At 46.1% G+C, this 26,410-nt stretch overlaps 1 protein-coding gene across 1 annotated transcript in view; it reads left to right on the top strand.

Annotated features, from left to right (window-relative positions):
• Positions 1–26,410, top strand: part of CEP192 (centrosomal protein 192) — a 187,149-nt gene that overhangs the window by 141,766 nt on the left and 18,973 nt on the right. The window contains exons 39-43 of the mRNA XM_050938869.1: positions 2,233–2,338; positions 14,760–14,961; positions 17,760–17,839; positions 18,467–18,562; positions 21,600–21,719. Coding sequence (XP_050794826.1) covers positions 2,233–2,338; positions 14,760–14,961; positions 17,760–17,839; positions 18,467–18,562; positions 21,600–21,719 — 604 coding nt within the window. The remainder of the gene's footprint in view (positions 1–2,232; positions 2,339–14,759; positions 14,962–17,759; positions 17,840–18,466; positions 18,563–21,599; positions 21,720–26,410) is intronic.

Raw genomic sequence — 26,410 nt, 5'->3', positions numbered from 1 at the left:
TGGAGCAATCATAGGCGAAACATCTCTAAGAACCATTGTTTCTGCATAAGGTGAATAACTTCTTCATCTTACAGAGATAGATGAAAAGATACACGTAGTAGAAAATAATATACTGACGTTAATGGGAGGCAACCAGAGGGTAGACTATGTGTACATGGAAGAAATGAGGGAAAAGATAAACTTAGAACTTTTGTTGGAGAAAGGCATGTTTGAGCTGGGCGTGACATAAGAATGGAAAAAGAATGGCCAGCAAGAAAGGATGTGGAAGATTGAGGATATGATGGAAAGACTCTGCCAAGAGAAGTTTGAAAAGAAAAAGACTGGAACTCATGCCATGAACTGGAAGTGACAAAGAATCACAGGCACCTCAACTCCCTGTAAAGAGAAAAAGGAGTTGAGAAGTGAAGTACCTTTTGAGTTGAAGTTTCTCACGTAAGATCAAATTGTGGCAGACTTGAGTTTTAACTTTTAGACTCACCTGACTGATTTGTTTCTATACTAACTTCTTCAAACATGAAGCACTGCTAGAGATGCATCCCAAATTAATTCCTGTGGGTGGGGCTTGGGGTTGTCTCAAAATGAACCATCCTGCCAGTTTTTTTGTTAGTTCCATTCTTATCCCAACAAAGGCTTGCTCTACAAACTAGATGTCAAAGATCACTAGACCCAAACCAGTTAGACTTTAGACTGCCCACCCAGCTCTTTAGCTTAATACCAACAAAATCTGTCTCCAAGACAGATTGTATTTTTCATTGTTTGTTTGTATTCTGGCAGGGAAGTAGCTCCAAGATCAGACGTCTCATGCAGGATATTTGTAAAACAGCCACAAGTAATTCTCCACATTCATTAATCTTGCATTTTGGCATTTGCTTGGGTCTTTTATTCTGGTGTGTGTGATATTTCTGAATTACAAAATGTAGTCAATTTCTTCAACATCTTGGGAGGAAGGAAGACCAGCCACTCAGGCTCACCCATTTAATTCTGTTCTGCTGCATTGACATTGCTTGAAATTGTCTGCTGTTTAATTCTCCTCGGAGTCAGCCACCAGATATGAGGGGTGCCTATCTGCAAATGTCTCCTGTACACCTAAGATAGGTGAGACTGCCTCCAACATCCCCCTTGAGACGTTCTATAAAGATTTCCATAAGTCCAAATCAAGACCAGCCTGGAGGGTTTCAAAGGGTAAACTCTAACAGTAATGGCCTGATTTCACTGTGGCTACTGAGTCCCAAAGCTCTGTCAGCACTGCAAGCATTGGAGCAAACCCAGAATTCCCGGTGTAATTTCACCTCCAAAATGCCTGATACACTCATGCTCAAAGTAGAAAGGTTCCTCAGATTCCAAATGCACTTGAAGTCTCAGCACTTTGTCAGTATTACAAAGTTCTGGCACATCTGATGAGGTGGAGTCTTTCAAAGAAGAGGTCAAGACTCAAAAGTGAAAAAGTGAGCACTTCTGGCATATCGGTGCTCCTAACTTCCTGCAGCTTTGTAAGAAGATCTTTTTAATTCCAGTGTACTCCCTTTGTACCCATGTTCATTGCATAGAAAGTTAAATCAGAGTATTAGTGTGCTCTGATTTAGCCAAACTTTGTGTTCTAAGACCGTGAAGTCCTCAATGGACTTCAAGGCATCCCTCTGGCCCTCCATTAGGTTTGGTGGGAACCTTCAGTGCAATTGGAATGCTTTTATTTTCACCAAAATCAGTGGCAACTGCAAGGAGAAGAGGAGGAAAGCTGGCTTTTATGTTGACTGGTTTAAAGGGTGCCTTAAATATTCCTTACCCAAGTCACGTTGCCCCGACAGTACAAACTAGAGCCCGCAAGTCCTTAAGTCCTATTTTCAATGAGCACAACAAAACTATATTTTCTAGGGGTTTTGGAACATATAGCAACTTCCTGCTTTCTCCAAGGCAGACGAGGACAACTTTTACAACCATTGGCACTTAAATTTAAGTGGAGTGTACATATATGCACTTACTCTCAAGGTTTTGAAACATACAGGGACCACAAATTGCATTAATACATAAGATATAAATTTAATACTAGGAATAACTTTACCCACTGCATTAAGATCTAGAACTTTAAAGTAATATATCTAACGTTCGCTCTTACAGTGTTCAGTGATGTTTATATGTCATGAGTTATGACGTGCAAAGAGAATGAAAGTATAGATATTCAGTTTTGTACGTAGATACTATAGTTTTTACTGCCTTTTTTCGTTGTTTCTTTAGGACCAGTATCTTAATCCTTGTGAGTCCTAATCCATCACTTGCCACAAAGCCCTCAGTATTTCCTTGGAGTGGTCTAATTTATGTACATTGTGACAATGGACAAAAGGTAGAAGTGATTTTCTTAAAGTTTCCATGAAGTCTTAAGATAATTATTGGTTACCATACTGCTAAAAGTCGGTTTAATTTTGGGACACTAATTCTTTACTTTACCATTCCACTAAAATTACTTTTCCCATGAAAGTCTGTTCTGTAAACCTGTAAAGATAATATTAAAACCCATTGGGGATAAAACCATTCAAGCAGGGGGTTATTTAAATGTAAAGATAGATTACGGACACTTAATGGGGAATATTTCATTTAACTGAATAGGTTAAGGCTGTTGTTTTGGGATCCAATGGTTCTTGATTTGATAGAGGTTGTCAGTCTTTGAAGAAGAATGATGGGCTCCTTAAATTAACTGAGTTATAGCTAAAATGGCCACACACCTGTTAAGCACTTACTTGCTAAATTAAAGTACAAAGCGTATGAGATACTAAAATACAAAGAACTATAGTAGTTTGTTGCTACACAAGGGTGGTGAGCACTTGCTTGTTTTGGGCCTGATTCAGCAAAAAGTACCTAGCTTTCTAGATTCTGCAGAACTGTAAAAAGCAATAGACTAGGTCTGTGGCAAGAAGGATGGGCAAGAGAAAAGTACAATTTTAGAGACCTTTTGGGAAGAGAAGAAAGGCCGATAATGGGATAAGATGAGGAAGTGAGGAAATGGGGTACCGCAGAAATCAGCTCAAGATGTACTATGCTTTATTGTAGAAAAAACGGGGGTGAAGACAGAGAAGGTATAACAGAAACAATGGATGTAGCAAATAGGATTTGATCAAATTGTACTTGTCCATTCAACTAACTTTAACTATATGTAAATTTGTTAATTTGCTTAAACACTATTTTATGGTGTTTGACCTGGCAAACATGATTAAGCGAATAAATAATAGATTAATGCTTGTGGAATTCAAATATAGTTCATGAATACTTTTTATTTGACCAGCACTTACTACTATAGTAGCCCCGTTTAAAGTTCATTCCAATTTTAGAGGTATCACCATTTTCAGCTGTATTCCCCATTTTAAGTGTAGAGAATATCACTGTAATCAATAGTAGCTCTAACCAGACTATACTTGAAGAATATTCAACAGGCTGCATTGTTTGTTTGTTTTAAAAAAACAACTGTTGGTTAGAGGAAGGGGCACAGCCTCTTTTAAGTGCATAATGTCACAGTATTTTTCATCTTGCCTGTTAAGCTTAGTTCTCAGGCTAGTAGGTTCTTCTTTGAGTGCTTGCTCATATCCATTCCAGTTAGGTGTGCGCACGCGCCGTGTTCACGTTCATCGGAAGATTTTTACCCTAGCAACACTCGGTGGGTCGGCTGGGTTGCCCCCTGGAGTGGCGCCACCATGGCGCCAGATATATACCCCTGCCGACCCAACCGCTCCTCAGTTCCTTCTTACCGCCTGTGTCGGTCATTGGAACAGTGGAGCGCGGCTTAGCTGTCCTCCACTTGCCTAGCTAGTCGTAGTTTCTTCGATATCTTTGTTGTATATAGTTGGAATTTATATAATTACAATTTGATAGTTCTTTAGATAGTTAGTGTATATAGTTAGGCGGGGTTTGGGCATTAGCCCCTTCCCCGCTCCCAGTGCTGGGGCCCATGCTCGGTTCACCAGGATTCAAACCTTGCTCGGCCTGCCGCAAGCCGATGCCTACAGGAGATCCCCATGACTCCTGTCTCAAGTGCCTCGAGGAATCGCACATTACAGATAAGTGCCGTATTTGCAAGGCATTTAAGCCGAGGACGAAGAAAGAGAGAGACTTTCGCCTAAAGAATCTCCTCATGGAGGCAGCTCTGAATCCTCGGCACCGAGTGCTGAGCACTCTGCTAGAAGCTCTCCTCCGGCACCGGACTGTGCCGGCATTGCTAAGACGCAGTGGCACCGGCCATGTCCGGCGCAGGGACCTGCTTGGCACCGATCTCTCTCCCCGAAACTGGGGAGGTCGAAGTCCTCCACTACCTCTGTGCCCTCTGCACTGCAGACGCAGCCTCATGCGGACCGCCCGGCACCTACACCTGCCGCGGCACCGACTGCTGCGGTACTGTTGGCTCTGGTCCTGTGGGGGCTGTCGAGTCCGGTCTCTGAGAGCTCCTCACCGAGGCCTGTGGTTGAGCTTATGGTCCCCTCTACACCGGAGACATTCTCCGCAGCCAGGGACCTCATAGCTATGACGGAGTCTGTCCTGCCTCAACCGCTGGTGCGGGTATTACACTCGATAGGCAAGCCAGCCCTAATGAGACCACCTTCACTCGACCCGGCAGATCGGTACCGATCACGATCCAGGTCCTGGTGCCGTTCGCAGTCCCATCGACAATCACGGTCCCGACGCTGCTCGCAGTCCCGGCACCAATTGCCTCTTCGGTACCGGTTGTACTCACGGCGTAGATCAATGTCTTGGCCTCCAGCTCGGTACTCTTGGTACCGCTCCAGCTCCCGGCACCGCTCCCTGCACCAGGACTCTCGCAGCTGTTCCCGACGCAGACCTTCGAGATCCAGGTCGACCTCCTGGCACTGTGCAGGTCGCAGGTCCCGATCTCAGTACCGGTATGGCTCCAGGTACCGATCCCCGGTGCCGAGGAGATCAGCAACGGCGAGAGAGAAGGACTCTTACCAGAGTCTTTCAGCTCCTCCCTGGCCGTCCTGGCACCCGTCCATGTCTTCGCAGGCGGACAGTTCGTACGCCCAGGACACAGACTCCGATGTGCCCGCCAGGATATTCCACGAGCCCCAGGCCCAAGATCATGGCCCTCACCAGTGGGCATTCTGGACACCTTGGGCATATCATCAGGCCCAAGGTGCACATCCAGGCCCATCTCGCTCTGCCACATCGGAGCACCGGGTGCGGAAGCCACTATAAGCCGTCCTCCTCCTCCTACTTCGGAGGAAGTGCTGGTCCAGCCACAAGACTCCAGATCCCAACGGAGACAAAGGCTGGCCACCAAGAAGAGGCCTCAACTGACCCGCTTGTCCCTGGTCTCCCCTCATCCTCCTCCCCTGACGAGGCAGTAGCCAGAACATCATCCATAAGCCCTCGGCCAATTGACCTGAGGGCCCACCAGGACCTCCTCAGGTGTGTGGCACTAAATATGAATAGACTCATAGACTTTAGGGTCAGAAGGGACCAATATGATCATCTAGTCTGACTTCCTGCACAAAGCAGGCCACAGAACCCTACCCATCCACTTCTATAACAAACCCCTAACTGTGTCTGAGTTACTGAAGTCTTCAAATTGTCGTTTGAAGACCTCAAGCTGCAGAGAATCCATCAGCAAGTGACCCATGCCCCACGCTGCAGAGGAAGGAGAAAAACCTCCAGGGCATCTGCCAGTCTGCCCCGGAGGAAAATTCCTTCTCGACCCCAAATATGGCGATCAGCTAAACCCTGAGCATGTGGGCAAGACTCACCAGCCAGCACTCAGGAAAGAATTCTCTGCAGTAACTCAGATCCCATCCCGTCTAACATCCCATCATAGACCACTCGGCATACTTACCTGCTGATGATCAAGATCAATTGCCAAAATTAAGCTATCCCATCATACCATCCCTTCCATAAACTTATCAAGCTTAGTCTTAAAGCCAGATATGTCTTTTGCCCCCACTACTCCCTTTGGAAGGCTGTTCCAGACCTTCACTCCTCTAATGGTTAGAAACCTTTGTCTAATTTCAAGTCTAAACTTCCTAGTGTCCAGTTTATACCCATTTGTTCTTGTCTCTACATTGGTACTAAGCTTAAATAATTCCTCTCCCTCCCTAATATTAATCTCTCTGATATATTTATAAAGAGCAAGCATATCCCCCCTCAGCCTTCTTTTGGTTAGGCTAAACAAGCCAAGTTCTCTGAGTCTCCTTTCATAAGTCAGGTTTTCCATTCCTCGAATCATCCTAGTAGCCCGTCTGTGAACCTATTCCAGTTTGAATTCATCCTTCTTAAACATGGGAGACCAGAACTGCACACAGTATTCCAGATGAGGTCTCACCAGTGCCTTATATAACGGTACTAACACCTCCTTATCTTTGCTGGAAATACCTCGCCTGATGCATCCTAAAACCACATTAGCTTTTTTAACGGCCATATCACATTGGCGGCTCATAGTCATCCTGTGATCAACCAATACTCCAAGGTCCTTCTCCTCCTCTGGTGCTTCCAACTGATGCGTCCCCAATGTATAAATAAAATTCTTATTATTAATCCCTAAATGCATGACCTTGCACTTTTCACTATTAAATTTCATCCTATTACTATTACTCCAGTTTACAAGGTCATCCAGATCTTCCTGTATGATATCCCAGTCCTTCTCTGTGTTAGCAATATCTCCCAGCTTTGTGTCATCCGCAAACTTTATTAGCACATTCCCGCTTTTTGTGCCAAGGTCAGTAATAAAAAGGTTAAATAAGATTGGTCCCAAAACTGATCCTTGAGGAACTCCACTAGTAACCTCCTTCCAGCCTGACAGTTCACCCTTCAGTATGACCCGTTGTAGTCTCCGCTTTAACCAGTTCCTTATCCACCTTTCAATTTTAATATTGATCCCCGTCTTTTTCAATTTAACTAATAATTCCCCATGTGGAACCGTGTCAGATGCCTTACTAAAATCGAGGTAAATTAGATCTACTGTATTTCCTTGAACTTGCAAGTCGAGGAGGTCCCGGAGGTAGAGGACCCAGTGGAGGACATGTTATCATCTGATGCTCCGACTAGAGTGGCCCTCCCCTTTATCTGGACGATCCAGGCCAATACCAACACGATCTGGCAGTCTCCGGCCTCTATCCCACCTGCTGCCCGGGGAGTGGAACGTAAATATATGGTGCCCTCAAAGGCCTACAAATACTTATACGTCCATCCTTCTCCTCCCTGCTCCCTCGTTGTCCAGTCGGTCAATGAGAGAGAACGCCATGGCCAGCAGGCCCCAGCCCCGAAATCAAAGGACGCGAGGCGCATGGACTTGCTGGGGCACAAAGTCTACTCTGCAGGGGTGCTCCAACTCTGCGTGGCTAATCAGCAAGCCCTCCTTAGCCGCTGTAAATATAATACCTGGGCGGCGGTGGACGAGGAGTTGCTCCCACACGACTCCCAGCAGGAATTTACGGCCTCCTGGATTGAAGGAAAAATGGTGACTAGAACTTCCCTCCAGGCTTCCTTGGATGCAGCGGACTCTGCAGCCAGGACCCTAGCCTCCGGAGTTACTATGAGACGTATCTCATGGCTGCAAGTCTCAGGCCTTTCCGTGGAGCTCCAGCATACAATCCAGGACCTCCCCTTTGAAGGGCAAGGCCTCTTCTCCGAAAAGACAGACCCTAGGCTGCAAAGCCTAAAAGATAACAGGGTCATTATGCGCTCACTAGGCATGCACATGCCAGTGACTCAGTGCAGGCCCTTCCGCCCCCAGCCACACCACTCTTACCCTCAGCCCAGACAGAGACAAGACTTTGCCAGAAGGCGGGGTAGAACTGGTCATCGGAGGCAGTCAGGCACCCAAGGGGGCCAGAACCAAGGTCCCTCCAAACCACCCACAGGGCCAAAACCCACCTTTTTGAAGGTGCGCCGGAGGATGATGTACCAGTTTCGTTAAAGGCTCCATTCCCTCCTTTTTCCAACTGCCTCTCCCTTTTCCTCCCTGCATGGTCCCAGCTAAGTCAGATTGCTGGGTCTTACTCACACTGGAATTTGGGTGCCACCCCCTTTATTTCACGCACCACCTATCACCCCCCTTCCTCGTCCCTCTTCAGGGACCCCTCTCACGAGCAATTCCTCCTTCAGGAGGTGCAGACGCTCCTTGCCAAAGGAGCCATAGAGGAGGTACCAAAACATGAAAGGGGCCCGGGGTTTTACTCCTGCTGCTTCCTAATCCCCAAGGCAAAGGGGCGTCTCAGAGCTATCCTGGATCTGCGGGAACTCAACAAATTCATGATAAAGTTGAAGTTCCGCATGGTATCCCTGGGGACCATCATCCCATCCCTGGATCCCGGAGACTGGTGTGCCACCCTCGACATGAAAGATGCGTATTTTCACATAGCCATCTACCCTCCTCACAGGAGGTACTTCCGGTTTGTAGCCCACCGCCAACATTTTCAGTTCGCGGTCCTACCGTTTAGCCTCTCTACAGCCCCAAGAGTATTTACAAAATGCATGGCTGTAGTTGCCGCCCACCTCCACGGCCGTCGGATACACGTTTTTCCGTATCTAGACGACTGGCTCATCCGAGGGACCTCCGAGGCACAAGTCACCCATCACGTCAGCATTGTCAAGGACCTTTTCCTACATCTAGGCCTGATGATCAATGTGGAAAAATCCACTCTGATTCCCACTCAGAGGATAGACTTTATTGGCACCACCCTGGACTCCAATCTCGCCAGAGCCTGCTTACCGCTGCCCCGGTTCCAGGAAATGGTGGCCATCATCCAGAGCCTGGAAGCTGTTCCATTTACTTTGGTTCGCACTTGCCTCGGTCTCCTGGGTCACATGGCGGCCTGCACGTTTGTGACGAAACACGCCAGACTGTGCCTCCGTCCCCTCCAGTCATGGCTCAACTCACTATACCGACCAGGCAGAGATGCCATAGACATGATAGTCACCATTCCTCCGAGCATCCTAGATGCCTTCGAATGGTGGCTGACTCCCTCCTTGGTGTGGGCAGGGCTGCTGTTCCATCTGCCCCAGCCCTCTATGCCCCTGACGACGGACGCGTCATCTCTCGGCTGGGGTGCTCACCTCGGACATCTGTGCACTCAAGGCCTTTGGTCATCTCAGGAGCTGGCCTTGCACATCAATGTCTAGGAGTTGAGAGCAGTCTGCCTTGCGTGCCAGGCGTTTCAGCAGCACTTGCAAGGCCGTTGTGTGTCAGTATTCACAGACAACACAACAGCCATGTACTATATAAACAAACAGGGCGGGACAAGGTCCTCGACTCTTTGTCAGGAAGCCATACGACTCTGGGACTTTTGTATAGCCCACTCTATAGACCTCATAGCATCCTTTCTCCCGGGGGTTCGAAACACTCTGGCGGATCGCCTCAGCAGATCCTTCCTTTCTCACGAGTGGTCACTTCGCCTGGACGTTATTCTTTCGGTCTTCCGGAAGTGGGGATTTCCCCTTGTAGACCTCTTCGCGTCCTACGAGAACAGGAAATGCCAGATATTCTGTTCCTTTCAAGGCCTCTCCTAGGGTTCGCTAGCGGACGCTTTCCTGATACCATGGATGACTCACCTACTCTATGCTTTTCCACCGTTCCCGCCTGTCCACAGGGTCCTGCTGAAAGTATCTATTGGGTGTCTGGGAAGTGGGCGGGCAAAGCCCGCCCACTGCTAAAGGATCCTCCCCCAGCCGAAGGGGAGGATCCACAGGGCCACAGAACCCACTGAGTTCAGGGGACAACTAATAAAAGAACAGGGACAGGAGTGAGGTCAAAGGGTCATAAGAAGGGAACCTGATGGGGTCACCGAGCAGAGAACCCCAGACAGTGCCCACTGCTCCTCGAAAGTGTCAAGGGAGCCAGTGGACGCCGCCCAGAGGAACTCTGCCTGGATGCGTGAACGGACCATGGATCGGAAACAAGCCCCACAGTCACCGGAGTCTCCATCGGCCAACCTCCTCTCCCTGGTCGCGTAGATGGCCTTCTTAGCCAGGGCGAGGAGGAGGTTGACCAGGAGGTCCCGGGACTTCGTGGGGCCACGGATAGGGAGTGCGTACAGAAGGAGGTGAGGGGAAAAGTGCAACCAGAAACGTAATAGCATGGTAGTGAGGAGCCGGTGTAGGGGCCTGCTGAAAGTACGCAGGGACAGAGCCTGCTTGATCATGATCGCTCCGGCGTGGCCCAGGCAGCACTGGTACACCATGTTGCTCGACCTGTCAGTAGCCAACCCCTCTACCTCTTCACTCGGACCTGATAACTCAGGACCATAGCCAACTTCACCACCCAGACCTACAGTCGCTCCATCTCGCTGCATGGCTCCTAAGTGGTTGACCAAGTCTGAGTTGCGTTGCTCTGCCCCAGTGCAACAAGTTCTCTTGGGTAGCAGAAAGCCTTCCACTAGATTAACATATCTGGCCAAGTGGAAGCATTTCTCATGCTGGTGCGGAGAGCAGAACATTCTTCCCACCGAGGTCTCGATCCCCACCATCTTGGACTACCTCTGGTCTCTTAAACAGCAGGGCCTAGCGGTATCATCATTGAGGGTACACTTGGCGGCCATCTCTACCTTCCACCCGGGGAGAATAGCCGCTCAGTGTTTTCACATCCTATGGTATCTCTATTTCTCAAGGGCGTGGAGCGCCCATACCCCCAGGTACGCTGCCCTGCCCCAACCTGGAACCTCAGCCTGGTTCTTACCAGACTTATGTCGGCCTCGTTCAAGCCATTAGCAACTTGCTCGCTTCTGTACCTGTTCTGGAAAACTGCTTTCCTCGTGGCCATCACATCGGCAAGACGAGCTTCTGAGCTTCGGGCTCTCACAGCGGACTCTCCATATACTGTGTTCCACAAGGACAAGGTGCAGTTGCGACCACATCCGGCCTTTCTCCCCAAAGTGGTATCGGCCTTCTATGTTAGCCAGGAGATCTTCCTTCCGGTCTTCTTCCCGAAGTGACATTCATTGCGCAGGGAGCAACAATTGCACTTCCTAGACGTCCGTAGAGCACTCGCTTTTTATATCGAGCGGACAAAGCCCTTCCGCAGAACACCCCAACTCTTCGTCGCAGTGGCAGAGCGTATGAAGGGCCTACCCGTTTCCTCACAAAGGATTTCATTCTGGGTGATATCGTGCATCCGCACCTGTTACGACTTGGCTCATGTCCCCTCGAGCCACGTCACTGCACACTCTACCAGGGCTCATGCTTCATTTGCTGCCTTCCTGGCTTACGTGCCCATCCACGAGATATGTCGCGCAGCTACCTGGTCCTCAGTCCATACCTTCGCCTCTCACTATGCCCTGGTTCAGCAGTCCAGGGATGACGCAGTCTTTGGCTCCGCAGTATTACACTCTGCGACATCTCACTCCGACCACACTGCCTGGGTAAGGCTTGGGAATCACCTAACTGGAATGGATATGAGCAAGCACTCGAAGAAGAAAAGACGGTTACTCACCTTTGTAACTGTTGTTCTTCGAGATGTGTTGCTCATATCCATTCCAAACCTGCCCTCCTTCCCCACTGTCAGAGTAGCTGGCAAGAAGGAGGTGAGGAGTGGTTTGGTCGGCAGGGGTATATATCTGGTACCATGGTGGCACCACTCCAGGGGGCGACCCAGCCAACCCACCGAGTGTTGCTAGGGTAAAAATCTTCCGACGAACGTGCGCGCGGCGCGCGCACACCTAACTGGAATGGATATGAGCAACACATCTCGAAGAACAACAGTTACAAAGGTGAGTAACCTTTTTTTTTTTTGGGTAAATGCTTCCATCCTTGTTTGCAAAACATTGTTTACAATGCATACGCTATTTTAAACTTTAAAAATGAGACCACATATCTTCAAAATTGTTTACGACCATCTGAAAGTGTTTGTCTCTCAAGTGAAAGTGTCATAACTACTTTTAAGGGAGGAAGAATAAAATCTGGTAAACTACGTAGGGAGCCACTTGACTGAAAGTACTAGTATTTTGACACTATAGTGGAGTCATTTGTTTTCTAATATAAACCCTTTTACAGTCAAAAAAGCAAATACACATTAGAATTATCTTTCCTTCAAACTATTTTTCTTTAATGATTTACTTAAAGATTTATGAAACCAAGGATAAACAATAGGATGGCGTATTCACTGACATGGGAAATATAAAATCAAATTAACCAGATTAAAAAAGATATAGTACTATGTCGAGAGAGAGAGAGGAAGAACAATGTCACTAAAAAGCTTTCTAAAGTTATAATATTCTGCACTTGTGACCATGCTCACACAAGAATTTTCAGCTGAGAGTTTCATACTGGGACAATTTTAGTCCCTAAATTAGTAGAAGAAACGTAGTGATTCTGTGAGTGCTTGCATGTGTGCATTACGTAGTAGGTGTGTGTGTCTCATGCATCAATGGAGGAGAGTTTTTTCCTTAATGATATCCATAGGGACAACTCTACTCTGTCGCCTCTTGCTCTGTACCAAGTGCATAAAGGGTGGAGTCATCGCACCCCAACTTCAGTTCTTTCTTACTGCTTTTGGTGTGTAGTTAGGGTTCTGGGTCTACAGGTTGTTTAAGAACTAAGTATCTTTCCTAATGGTTAGCTGGTCCTTTGGACATATATTTTTATTTTATTTCTTAGAAATCTCTTATTTTTGTTTTGCTTAGAGTTTAGGCTCAGTTGGTCCTCTGGAACTTACTGGGTACCAGCTGACTCTAAGTCACAGTCCCTCAACTTTAACCTCATTCTCTTGCTGGAAACCCAGGTCATCAATGACATTAATTCATGCTTTCTGAAATGCTTAGCTGAGGAGCGCATTTGAGGCAAGTGTTCCATCTGCAGGGGCATTAAAACTAGAACAAAGAAATAGATAGAAATGACTCCAGTGTCTCATCATGGGAGCCGTCTTAAGGCTGGCATCTGAGCCCCCTCATTCTTTAGAAGGGGCTTTGAAGAGTTTTTCCCAAGCGCTACCCTTACTTTGTCCACCACGGGAGGTAGGAACTCACCATTGCTGGATCTTTCTGAGAGACCCAGTGCTTCAGAGCAGTCTCACTCAGAAAAGGAAGTCGGCATCAGGTTCGTCAATGTCTCAAAGAATGCACTCCTCTGAAAGCCATTCCAGTATCTATGCTAAAGTGCATCCTTCAGACTGCTCCCCAGTTCTGGCTGATATGGTCTCTCCTAACCATGAGCCATTAACTCCATTGCTCTCTCAGGGGACTACCAAGGCTGGGTCTTTCTGCAGCTAAGGCACTGGGCTGATCTTGGCAGAACCACTACAGTTCTCGGTACTGTCTGTGCTGTGGTTAGAAATCTCTCTCACTCAGTGGCAGTCCAGGGTGTCCTACTTAATAGCAGGAAGCCTTTTACAAAGGTTACTTGCATGAGTAAGTGGAAACAGTTCTCTTTCTAGGCAGCTTCCTGGAATCTGTCACCTTCCCTACATTGACTTAAGACATTTTAGATACACTCTCTCACATGAATCAATCTGTTCAATCCTTCCTCTGTCTTAAAGTTCCTTTGGCCACAATTTCAGCATTTCATCGTAATATCAGTGGTAAAACTGAGTTCACCAATCCTGTCACGGCCAGATTACTTAACAGTCTAGATAATTATTCCTGTTTGTGACCCAGTGCCCATTAGGGACTTCAAATTTAGTATTGTCTGCTCTTTTGAGTCCTCCATTTTAAACCCTCTGCATCTCTCACTGAAGTAGGCTTCCTGGTGGTCATCACTTCAGCCAGGAGAGAGAGGGAATTGCAGGCACTTGTCATGGATCTCCAGAACTGTTTTTATATGGACAAGTTCAGCTCAGATCTCATCCAAAATTTGTCAGATGGTTTCAGATTTCCACCTTAATCTCTATCCTTACCTGTTCTCTCCTCCCCCTCCCCCCGCCACATCTTCACGAGGGAGAAGAAAAGCTGTATCCCCTAGATGTGCATTGAGCTTTTGTCATTTTACCTGGACAGAACAAACCTTTCAAGGTCTATACCTAGTTGCTTGTTTCCTGTGGAGAACATATGAAGGGGCACCCAATTATGATTCAGACTCTCAAAATGGATTATCAGTTGAATCTCTTATGTTGCAATGGGCAGGATGCTACCTGAAAAGTTGATAGCATGCACTACCAGGACATATGCAGCCTTGGCAGCATTAGTAGTGCATGTCCCTATTATGGATATTTGGAGACCAGTGGTGTCGTCTTCTGGCCACACATTTATTGCTTAGCACTGCATCAGGAAGTGACACAGAGGTGGGAAAAGCAGTCTTGAAGTCCTTCCAATGAGCCTCTGAAACACAACACATTTGATAAAAGCTTCATAATCACCTACAATGTAATGGACATAACCAACACTCGAAGAAGTAGCGTTTACTCACCTTCTCATAATTGTTGCTTATGTCCATTACGTGACCCACTCTCCTTCCCCAACACATTGGAGTTTATCTTCGGTTTTTGGCGAAGGGAGAGGTATGATAACGTCACCCTTTATACCCTGGACATGGTGCACAAGGAGATAAGAGAGGACAAAACCACCCTAACAGATACTGCTAGGGAATACTCTCCATTGATGCATGAGATGCACCCACACCTGCAGTGTAATGGACATGTGCAACATGTATCTCTAAGAAGAACAGTTCTGAGAAGATGAGTAACCATTTTTTTCTATTTGTTAAAGCCATTGATACATGGTTACTGCTTTTGTACCACTGAGGCATGAGTAGAGCTTGTTGTTGGAATGTGTGTGGCTCAAAGTAAATAAGAACTAGCCATTTGGATTGACTTGTAATATACCATTGTTCTTTTTGCGCAAAAGTTCATTAAAGTTCAGATTCGAGAAGACATTGCCCAGGATATATCTTCAACAGGCTCAGCATCTAAAAAGCTTGATGTCCTTACACCACCAACTGAGTCTGTCACTCATATGATAAAACCACTTCCAAAGCTACCTTCAGCAAAAGTTGAAATAAAGAACAGAGCTATTATTTTTCCTGAAACAAGATTTGGTGAAAGCTCAGGTAATATCAATTATTCATAAAATTACCATGTCTGCTAGCGTTAAATGTTCAGCATTTAAGTTTACTACATTGCAAGATTGAAAATAACTTATTCATCATTTTTATTCCTTTAGTGACTAGCATGACGAGCCAAACCCACTCTTTTGATTTAATCTCATGTAATGAAAGTTGTATGTCTGCAGAGCTCTTAATTTTTTTGAACACAATGTAGCCACATAAATTTCAGATAGATTGTGTACAAATACCTCAGTGTTGAGAAGTTTCATGTTTCTCGAAGAGGACATTCGTGATAAATGAAGGGAGTGGAGGTAGCTCCCTTTTATGGACACCCAGACAGCCAGTTAGGTATACATTTCCTCTTAGTAGCTGTTCTCTTCTTGCTTTACCTGTAAAGGTTAACAAGCCCACAGGTAAAAGGAAAGTAGTGGTCACCTGACCAAAAGAACCAATGGAAGGGCTAGAACTTGTTAAAATTGGGAAAAAGCTTCCTTTTGTCTGTGTGTTGTGATTCTCCGAGGACTTGGGGATCAGGGCAGCAGTTATGCTGTGAGAAGCTTTAAGCCAGGTATAAAAAAACAATCAGATCATACGTAGAGATTGCTTCTTGAAACCCCAGATATGTAAGTAAATTAGGGAATGTCTAGGAAGACGCGATTAGGTTTATTTCTACTTATTTCTTATTGCTTGTGAACTCCTTTGTGCTAACCCCAAATGCTTTTTGTTTTGCTTGTAAACTTTAAGCTGGACTTCAAGAAGGTTATTCTTGATGTTTAATTTTTGTAAGTAGATTTTTTTAAATCTAGCAAAAGCCTAAGTTCCAGATATATTTTCTTTCTTTTTGTTTTTAATAAAATTTACCTTTTTTAATAACAGGATTGGATTTTTGATGTCTTAAGAGGTTTGGGCATATGTTGTTTAATTAGCTTGTGGCAACAGCTGATTTCCTTTATTTTCTTTCTCAGCTCTTCCCCAGGGGGATGGGGTGAAAGGGCTTGAGGGTACTCTACAGGGAGGAATTCCCAAGTGTGCCTTCCTGGGTCTTTTTTTTTTTTTTTTTTTGCGCTTGGGTGGTGGCAGCATCTCATCCAAGGTGAAAGAGAACTGTGACCTTGGGAGTTTAATACCAGCCTGGAGTGGCCCTTGCAAGCCCCCACCTTCTGCACTCAAAGTGCCAGAGTGGGGAATCAGCCTTCACAGCATTGTTGGTAATAAAGTAGATCTGTGAACCTTCAGTCTGTTTCTGTAAGTCTAAGAATGCTCAAAACTACTGTATTAAATTGCCTTGCCACTAGGTAACTATTGAATTTTCACCAATATCAGCCAGTAGTTACAGCTAATAAATCAGGAGTTACATAGTGATATAGTGGCATTATAGTTTACTGAATCATAACACTCCAAGAATTTTCTAGGCTTATTTGATCAATTCATTTTTTCCTCTTCTGTTGTTTTGAGGGAAATCTATGTTGTTTGTGAAACTGAGATGGATGTTCTCTTCCCATTCCTCCTGCTTGTAAATATCTGCCTAGTTTAATATAAGCAGCTCAACTCCTTAAAATGCTACCTCAGGGAGATCTGATTTTGAAGGTACTGTTATGAGTACTGGCTTTATTTGCCTGGGAAAGATTCATGATACTTCAAGGTATGAAATGTGTTCCAAGATGTAACTTTGACTCATCATCTTCTGAGAATACCATCAGGTGATTATTCTTGGCCTCCTTCAGGTCGAAGTTAATGTTACTGTTTCATGGTCCACATTGAGTTTTCACCATGTTTGGAGTTAAGGCTGTGTTGGAGACTTGCATACAGGTTTCCCTCAAATAGCCCCGCAGTGAAGCTTCAACAGCCACTATGTGCGGTGAACATCAGAGCTTCAATTGCTAAAATGCCAGTGCTGGAAGCTTTGCTTCTGTTTTTCCCATAGTCTGGAGTTGAAGGAAGAGGCATCAGATGTCCAGGAGTAAATAGTAGGGTCAGACCTGACAAAGATGTAGAGAACGAGTTTGTAATATTTATTGCCAACTATGGCAGTCATACCTTGGACAGTCAAATACCATTATTTAGGAAGGGATCAGAAGTGCGTCTCTAGTTATAGGTTTTTTGGATCAGTTTATCCAGTAATACATGGAGACATTTGCCCAGTCTCAATCACTGAGTTTGGATTGTCTACATCTTGGTGAGCTGATAAACCTAGCTGCGATTCACCATCCTGTATTCTGTCTATAGCTACAGGTTTTCTAGCACAAACTAGCCATTGACCTACTTAGCAGCAGCCAAGCCTTGCATTAACCAAGGTGCAAAGTTTGTAGATATGCCAGATCTTATTCACCTGAAGAGCTAGATGCTTGAGTTGTCCCTTGCCAATGATTTATACTCTTTTTGAAGATAGAGTTCATCAATTTACCATGAGAGGGTAGCTTGTACCATTCAAATTCAATTGAGAAACGACAGCGATTTAAAGGACAACGTTAGTTTGAGGCTTTAGGTCTTGTAGATGTGTCCATATGCTTCTTCATTAGATGATGAAGAGTAATAGGCTTAAATCCACATTCCAGGTTAAACACAGCTGACTGTTCAACTCCCAAGAGTTTTGTAATAGAGGTTGATAAAATGTATACAGCAAGTTATTTGGCAGTCTGAGACATGAAGGTTGTTCATGAGTTGTTACTACTCTTGTCAGCAACACAAATATTTATTCTTCATCACTCTTTATTTAAAGATATAAAGACTCAAAAAAAGTTATAAAACACATGTACTAAATTTCTCACTTCATGTTTACTAATATGAGGCTTTTTTTTTAGAAAACTACCTAGAGATGGAAAATAATGGGAATGAAGATGTGAAGTGGCACTTGTCATCTTTTGCCCCACCCTATGTCAAGGTGAGTTAACATTTTGTGTTAAATTTTCAACAGGCATTTTTAAAAGAGGTTATACTTATTAACTTAATCTTTTCAGATAATATTTCTCCTAGTTTAAAAATCTCCCTGCGTTAGGAAATATTTGTACTTGGGTAGCTAGATGACTTGTTCATTGTTGTTCTCCTCTAGTTCAGTGGTCCCCAAACTCTGTGTGTGGTTAGAGGACAACAAGTTGTCCATGAGGCACTGCTGGATTTGTAGAGAGCTGGATGGTCACATGATGTTGACTCTCAAGAAATCAAACATATGTTATTTTCCTAATATTTTCTATGGTCAATCGCTGCGGATGTGAGGGGTAACATTTGATTGTCAGTGGGTGGGGGCTAGGCCAATGCAATCATGAACTGGAGAGTAGGTGGTCCATGAGACAACCTTAGATGTGACCCACACTATGAAAATGCTTGAGAACCCCTGCTTATAGCTAATGTACTACTTTTTCTATTACAAGTCATTAGACCACAGTAGTTTTGTAAATGTTATAGAATATTCTTTGTTTGCTTGCTAACTCAGTGGATGTTTCTAGAACAGTTTTTTTATGAAGCAGATTATTGTATTTGGTTTATCAAAACTTAATTACCTCATTTGTAGGGAATAGATGAAAGTGGAGATGTTTACAGGGCTACCTACACAGCTTTCAGATGTTCCCGTGTTTCTGGTACACTTGGAGCTCATGGAAAAGAAAAAGTAAGCTTTTTTAGTGTTATGATGAATTTAAGCAGATGAATGTTGTGTCTTAACTGTAATGTAACTACTTACATGAAGCATATGCACTCTATGAAATATGACCTTGTTTCAGCTGGACTTCTTCAAACCTGGAAATAGTTTAACATGCGTCTAAACATCTATTTAAATGGTAGTGATAAAACACTGGGCATCCAAAATAGGACCAGATGTACTCCATTTTCAGATGTATCAGAAAGGTCATTAGCATCACTCATCGATATGTCTCTTCATGTAAACTCAATTGACAATACTAGAAAAATCCCTACAATACATACATTATATTTTGCATCTATGAAGCTATTTTCTTAGGCGAGCAACTCCTTTTTTTAACAATGCTTTTGAAGATGAATCACTGAATATTTGAGTTTTTTTAGCTTTAGAGCTTCTCCCACTTTCACCGCATTATGTCTCCTATTCATCAGTTGTAGTTCGTGAAGGTTTTTTTGAATAACATGTGCAGTGATGCAGTTTTATAAAGCCTATGCTAAAAACCATTTTGATCTTTAATGTTGCATCTGTTAATACAGTGAAACAGAGCAGTGGTTCTCAACCAGGGCGCCGGAACCCCCCTCGGGAGCTGTGAGCAGGTTTCAGAGGGTCCGCCATGCATGGCCAATATTAAACTCACTAAGACCCAGGGCAGAAAGCCAGAGCCCTGCTGCGGAGGACTGCAACCCGGGGCCCCAAGCCCACCACCCGAGCTAAAATCAAAGCCTGAGCAGCATAACTTCGCAATGCCCTCTGTGGCATAGAGCCCTGAGTAGTAGCCCTGCTTACTACCCCCTAATACTGATCCTAGCTTTTCTGTGCAGAAAAACAGTTGTGGCACACTGGGCCATGGGGTTCTTATAGCATGTTTGGGAGGACCTCAGAAAAGAAAAAAATTGAGAACCCCTGAAATAGAAAATGCTTTCAGGCTTTCTGATGTAAGCTACTGCAAATGTATGTGGTGAACTTAAAAGAATATATGCTTTATACTGCTGCAAAGCTTATTGCTAGTCTGCTAGCGCTGAAAGCCAACGTTTCAGATGAATACCCTTCTAAATGCAGAAGTTACACCAATTCGGCCTGAGGCTTCATTTTAAGTAGTCTTCGTAAAACTTTTGCAGAAAGCATTGTGGACGCTTGCTTCAGTTAAACCAGACTTATTTTGATTTTACTTAAGTTGAATTGGCTTGTGCACCAGTTTAACAAATTTACGTTAAAGTGATTAAGTCAAACCGGTTCACTTTTGACCTTGTCTTCACACAAACTTGCACCAATTTAGTTAAACCAAAATGAGTGTCCACACAGGTATTTACAATTTAAATGTCTTATTTTGGTTTAGCTTTAACCTGTTTGACTTAAGCTAAGGTAAATTAAAACAAGTCAGTCTTACAGTGCACTAGGAACTTCTAGTTCTCAGTAGGCGAGTCTATGCAGTCTGTTAGTATGAGCAGGCTAGTGTATTTTATCTTCATACCCAAGTTTGCTGTGTACTCAAACTTTTAGGCTACAAGTACTCATACAGGGGTTTGCACCAGGTTAACTGAGTCTGTTTAAATTAATGCTTTAGTGAAACTGATGCACCCTTCCATAAAGACAAGCCCTTTCTCATGTAGACAAGACCTAAGGCTGTTCAAATGAAGTTGACTCGTAGCCAGTTCATTGTAATACATATCTAAATCACCTCTAACAAGTGCAGCACATTTGCTCACAAGCACGTTTGGAACTTAGGGAACTGTAACTTGGTGTGACAGGGTCCCCAGGGTGCAAACTGGACTGCTGAGTCCTCTGTCCCACCAGCCTGGGGTATCCCTCTCACACTGTGATGCTATGGCAAGCTGCAAATCTCTGATAGGTACTGCACTTACACAGACATCCACAGGTAGGGATACACCCTACTGCATTACATGAATGCTTTCCCAGCCTTGCATGAATCCTCAATAGCTCCAGCCAATTTTCTCCAGCTCCCCAGTCTTGCACCCCAGAACTGTGCCATATTGCACTGGTCAGAAGCCTGGCCAGTTAAAATTCATTACCCAGTCCACCCTTGCCTCCTTGTGGCGTGGACACATTCTAGCCTTTGTAAACTGAGCTGAGATTTCCCAAGCTCTTCAGCCAAAACACACTGTTTTAGGTTAAATATAAAACAGATTTGTTAACTACAGAAACCAAGATTTTAAGTGATTATAAGTAGCAGGCATAGAGATCAGAGTTGGTTACTTAAACAAAAATAAATTCACAGTTTAAATTCTACAAACTAAACAGGATTTGAATCGAGAAATGTCTCACCCTGCAGATGGTACAAACAGGTCACAGATCCTCAATACACAGGCTGAGATTCTCTCAGCCTGGGACCACCATCCCCCAGTTCAAAGTCTTTGTCCTCCAGATGTGTTTCCAGGTGTTGAGTTGTGGCAGGGAGAGAGTCTGAGTGATGTCACTTCCCATCTTTTATAGTTTCTTCCAGCTTGCTGGAAAGATCTTTGCTGTGAGGTGGGTAATCCACCGCCATTGGTCAAGCAGTCTCCATTGTCTGTGTTCTCTGTGAGAACTCTCCATTGTATACAGTTTCTGGACTAGTGGATTCTTTCCTTGGTGGGTGTTGATGAATCATTAACTGCTGTCTGGCTACTCCATTGTTGTATCTGAAAAGCTAGTTGTGGGTGTTCCCAACCTCACAACATATTTCAGTAACATGCAGATAGCAAAACTTCATAATTTTACATAAAATGATAGCACATACGCTCCAACAGGATAGTAATGCTCAACAGATCAAGACTTTTAAAATTATACAAGGCATACTTTGTACAAAACATATAATAATTATATGACAGGGGTGAGTATGGGGGTTCCAGGGTGCTGCTTTGAGGTACAATGTCACACTCAGTTTGTGAATTTAAACTGATGTAGTTAAAGCAGTACAAAATACTGTAAATTTTTCATGTAGACAAGGTTGTAGTGGTATATAAAAGTCTAAGGAAACTTTCACTAACACTTTACCCTATCCTGGTAGGTTGCTATCACCTTTTTACCTAGGGATAGAGGAGACTATGCTCAATTTTGGGACCTGGAGTGTCATCCACTTGCAGAACCTCACATGAAACATAAAATAAGATTTCAACTTTCTGGAGTGGTAAGTATATGAACACCATAAGCTAATGTTCAGTATTTGTCTACATCACTTGCTAAAGTGGGATTAAAATATAAACATATATATAATCACTTCAAGACTGTATGCTATTTGTCCAAAACATGTTAAGAACATAATTAAATTGTAGAGTAAATCTTTAATTGCAGGTAGTCTCAATTCTTTTTTTCATAATCATTATTTTTAAAAGATATAACACACTTTTTGCTCAACATAGCAATTTGAAGGTTTATATAACTAAAGTGATTGATTACCTTACCCTAACTCAAGCATCTTGTTTTGCATTTACTGTTTTGAAGAGAATTATAAAATACTTATCCCTTTTGGTAACTACTGGTTTGGTGACAGATTTACCTCTCTTGTGGGGCATTAAATCCATGGGCTTGTATCAAATCACTCACAACTTCTGCAAAATAATGAGAGTCTAAAAAAAGTAATGATACATGTAAAAAACTATATTAATGCAATATTACGGTTAATATTTAAAGATCCTAAGATCAGGAAAATGTATGGTAAGCTAGTGCACTATACATTCACACCCCAGTTTTCTCCACCTTTTTTGAATGCATGCTTTGCTGTCTGTGATAATCTCCTTAACATTAGGCAACATGACAACATAGATTCTTAACAAATTTTCCAGCTACAGTATTATAGCTGTGGAAGAAGAGTTAGGAGTATGTGCTAAATGCATCATACAGTCGGATCATAAACTTAATTTGAAGTTCTTAGAGTGCTTGCTCATATCCATTCCAGTGAGGTGTGCACACGCCGCGTGCACGTTCGTCGGAAGATTTTTACCCTAGCAACACTCGGTGGGTCGGCTGGGCGCCCCCTGGAGTAGCACCGCTATGGCACCGGATATATACCCCGGCCGACCCAGCCACCCTTCAGTTCCTTCTTACCGCCCATGTCGGTCGTTAGAACAGTGGAGCGCGGCTTAGCTGATCTTCCCTTCCCTAGCTACTCGTAGTTCTTGTGTATATAGTTATGTAGTTATAATCCTTTTATATATATATTTGTATAGTTATACGTTTTTCTTTACTAACATAGTTAGTTTAGTAATAGTTAGCGGGGTTCAGGAAGTAGCCCCTTCCCCACACCTGGTACCGGAGCCCATGCCCGGCTCACCGGGTTTTAATACGGGCTCGGCCTGCCAGAAGCCAATACCGACGGGAGATCCGCACAACTCCTGTTTTGAAGTGCCTCGAGGAATCACACTTGACAGCTAAGTGCCCCATTTGCAAGGCTTTTAAGCCGAGAACAAAAAGGAGCTGGACTTTCACTTACCCCTCCACCTTTGGCACCAAGCGATGATCAAGCGGCGGGCAGAAGCGCCTCCTCGGCACCGGACCCTGCCGGTACTGCCAAGGCCTTTTGACACCGGCTGTCGCTGACACCGAAGTCGACTCGGCACCGCTCCCTCTCTCCGAGGTCGAGAAAGCCTATGACTCCTGCTGGTGCCTGACGGCTCCCCGGCACACGCCGTGGTTGAGCTCCCTGCTCCTGCTGCTTCCGTGCCACCTGCACCGCAGCCAGAGAGCTCGTCTAAGTCAGATTGCCCGGCACCGACGCTTGCAGAGGCACCGATGACGTCGGCACCGTCGATTCCAGTCCCACAGGGCCGTAGAATCCAGTGCCTGACAGCTCCCCGGCACGTGCCGTGGTTGAGCTTACTGCTCCTGCTGCTTCCATGCCAACTGCGCCACAGCCAGAGAGCTTGTCTTAAGTCGGATCGTTCGGCACCGACACCTGCCGAGGCACCGACGATGTCGGCACCGTCGATCCCGGTCCCACGAGGGCCGTCGAATCCGGTGCCTGACAGGTCCCCAGTATGCACTGTGGTTGAGCGTACTGTTCCCTCCACACTGGAGACATTCCCAACGGCGAGGGATCTCATTGCCATGACAGAGTCGATGCTGCCTGAACCCTCGGCACCGCCGGTGCGGGTAATACAGTCTCTTGGCAAGCCTCCGTTGATATGACCACCCTCTGTCGGCACAGCAGAGCTGCACCGTTCGTGATCACGGTCCCGCAGACGCTCCAGGTTCCGTCGGCACACCTGACACCACTTGCAGTCCCAGTGCTGTTCTCCTCGGTACCAGTCGCACTCGCCTCACCGGTCGGTAATCCCATTTGCCGACCCGCTACTATCGGCACCGTTCCAACTCCCGGCACCGCTACAGGTACCGTGACTCCCGTAGCCTCTCCCGAGCTCAAGCCTCGAGATCTCGGTCTACCTCCCGGCACCGCTCTGGTTGCAGGTCTGGATCTCGTTCCAGGTACTGGTACGCCTCCTGGTACCGGTCCTCGGTGCCGAGATGGGCAAGGTCCCATAGAGTCAGAGACTCTGCCCATGCTTTTTTAGCACCTCCATGGCCATCCAGACACGCATCCGTGTCATCCCACGCGCGCAGATCTTATGCTCAGGACCGCGATTCTGATGTGCCCACCAACAACCTGAGAGCCCATCAGGACCTCCTAAGGAGGGCACCACGCCATATGGACCTCCAGGTGGAGGAGGTCCCGGAGGTAGAGGACCCGGTATGGTGCCCTCTAAGGGGTATGACTACTTGTCTGTCCGTCCTCCTCTCTGCTCACTAGTCGTTCAGTCCATTAAGGAGAGAGAATGGCATGGCCAGCAGGCGCCAGCCCCGAAATCGAAGGAGGCTAGGCGAATGAACCTACTCAGCCGCCAGGTGTACTCTGCAGAGGCCTTACAGCTCTGGGTGGCAAAGCAACAAGCCTTGCTTAGCCACTATAATTATAACACCTGGGTGGCGGTAGTTTAGTTTATGAAGCTTCTCCCTCAAAACTCCCACCAAGAATTCGCTGCCCTCTTGGAGGAAGGGAAAAAGGTGCCCAGAGCGTCCCTCCAGGCCTCGTTGGACGCAGCAGACTCAGCAGCCAGGACTTTGGCCTCGGGTATTGCCATGAGGCGCATCTCATGGCTTCAGGTTTCAAACCTCCAGCCGGAGCTGCAGTATGCCATTCAGGACTTACCATTTGATAGTAAAGGCCTCTTCGCGGCAAAGACAGCCCCAGGCTGCAAAGCCTGAAGGACAGCAGGGTCCTAATGCTCTCTCTCATCGTGCATACGCCAGCGACCAAATGCAGGCCTTTCCGTCCCCGGCCACACCGCCGTACTCTGTGCCTAGCCAGAGACAGGGCTTTGGCAGACGGCATGGCCGAGATGGTCGCAGACAAACGTCAGGACCCCTAGAGGGTCAAGGTCCCTCACAATCACCACCGGGACCAAAAACGAACCTTCCAAGGTGCACCTGAGGGTGGTGTACCAGTCACAGGCCGGGATCCCACTCCTACTTTCTCCTGGTGTGGCCCCTGTTAACTTCAGATTGCTGGGTCCTGTGCACGGTGGAGCATGGGTACCACCTCCAATTTGTTCCAACCCTGTCCCCCTTCAGGGACCCCTCTCACGAGCAATTCCTCTTACAAGAGGTGCAGACGCCGATGGACGAAGGGGGCAAGGGGTTTTAGTCCCGTTAAGCCCTAGTCCCCCACTCGAATGGAGATCTCAGACCTTCCTAAACCTGCGAGGACTCAACCAGTTTATGATAAGGTTGAAGTTCCGCATGGTATCCCTGGGAACCATTATCCCGTCCTTGGATCCTGGAGACTGGTATGCCACCCTCGATATGAAGGACGCATACTTTCACATCGCCATCTTCCCTCCGCACAGGAGATACTTCCGCTTTCTAGCCAACCGTCAGTACTTCTGGTTTACGGTCCTGCTGTTTGGCCTTTCTGCAGCCCCACAGGTATTGTCCAAGTGTATGGCCGTAGTCGCCGCCTACCTTCGCCAATGTCAGATATGCGTTTTTCCATGTCTGGACAATTGGCTTATCTGAGGAGACTCCGAGACACAAATCACTCAGCACGTGGGCATCGTCACGGACCTATTCACACGTCTAGGCCTGATGATTACTATAGAGCAATCCCCTCTGGTTCCCACGTAGAGCTTGGACTTCCTAGGGGCTATCCTGGTCTCCGACCTAGCCGGAGCCTGCTTACCACAGCCGCGGTTTCAGGCGATGGCAACAATCATCCGAGGTCTGCAGACTTTCCCAACGACCTCGGCTCGCACTTGTCTCGGTCTCCTGGGTCCATGGCTGCCTGCAAGTTTGTAACCAAACACGCCAAGCTCCACCTCCGTCCTCTCCAAGTCTGGCACACCTCGGCGTACTGCCCGGACAGGGACCCAATGGTCATGATAGTCACCGTTCCCTCGAGCACCCTAGGCTCCCTAGAATGGTGGCTAACTCCCTCCCTGGTGTGGGCAGGGATGCCTTTCCATCCGCCCCAGCCCTCACTGCCCCTGACGACGGACGCGTCATCTCTCGGCTTGGGTGCTCACCTCGGTCACCTTCGAGCTTAAGGCCTTTGGTCTTCTTGGGAGCTGGCATTCCACATCAATGCCCAAAAATGAGAGCAGTCCGCCTGGCGTTCCAGGAGTTCCAGCAGCAGCTGCGAGGCCGTGGTGTCTGTGTTTACAGCCAACACAACGGCTATGTGCTACATAAACAACCAGAGAGGGACATGGTCCTCCCCCTTTTGTCAGGAGACCATCCATTTCTGGGACTTTTGCATGGCCCACTCGATGAATCTGGTAGCATCCTTTCTCCCAGGTGTTCGGAACGCTTTGACTCAGCAGGTCTTTC

Source organism: Gopherus flavomarginatus, chromosome 2 (assembly GCF_025201925.1).
Source record: "Gopherus flavomarginatus isolate rGopFla2 chromosome 2, rGopFla2.mat.asm, whole genome shotgun sequence".
NCBI lineage: Eukaryota > Metazoa > Chordata > Testudines > Testudinidae > Gopherus > Gopherus flavomarginatus.
Note: the sequence above shows the minus strand (reverse complement) of the source record. Positions and strands in the feature narration are given on the sequence as shown.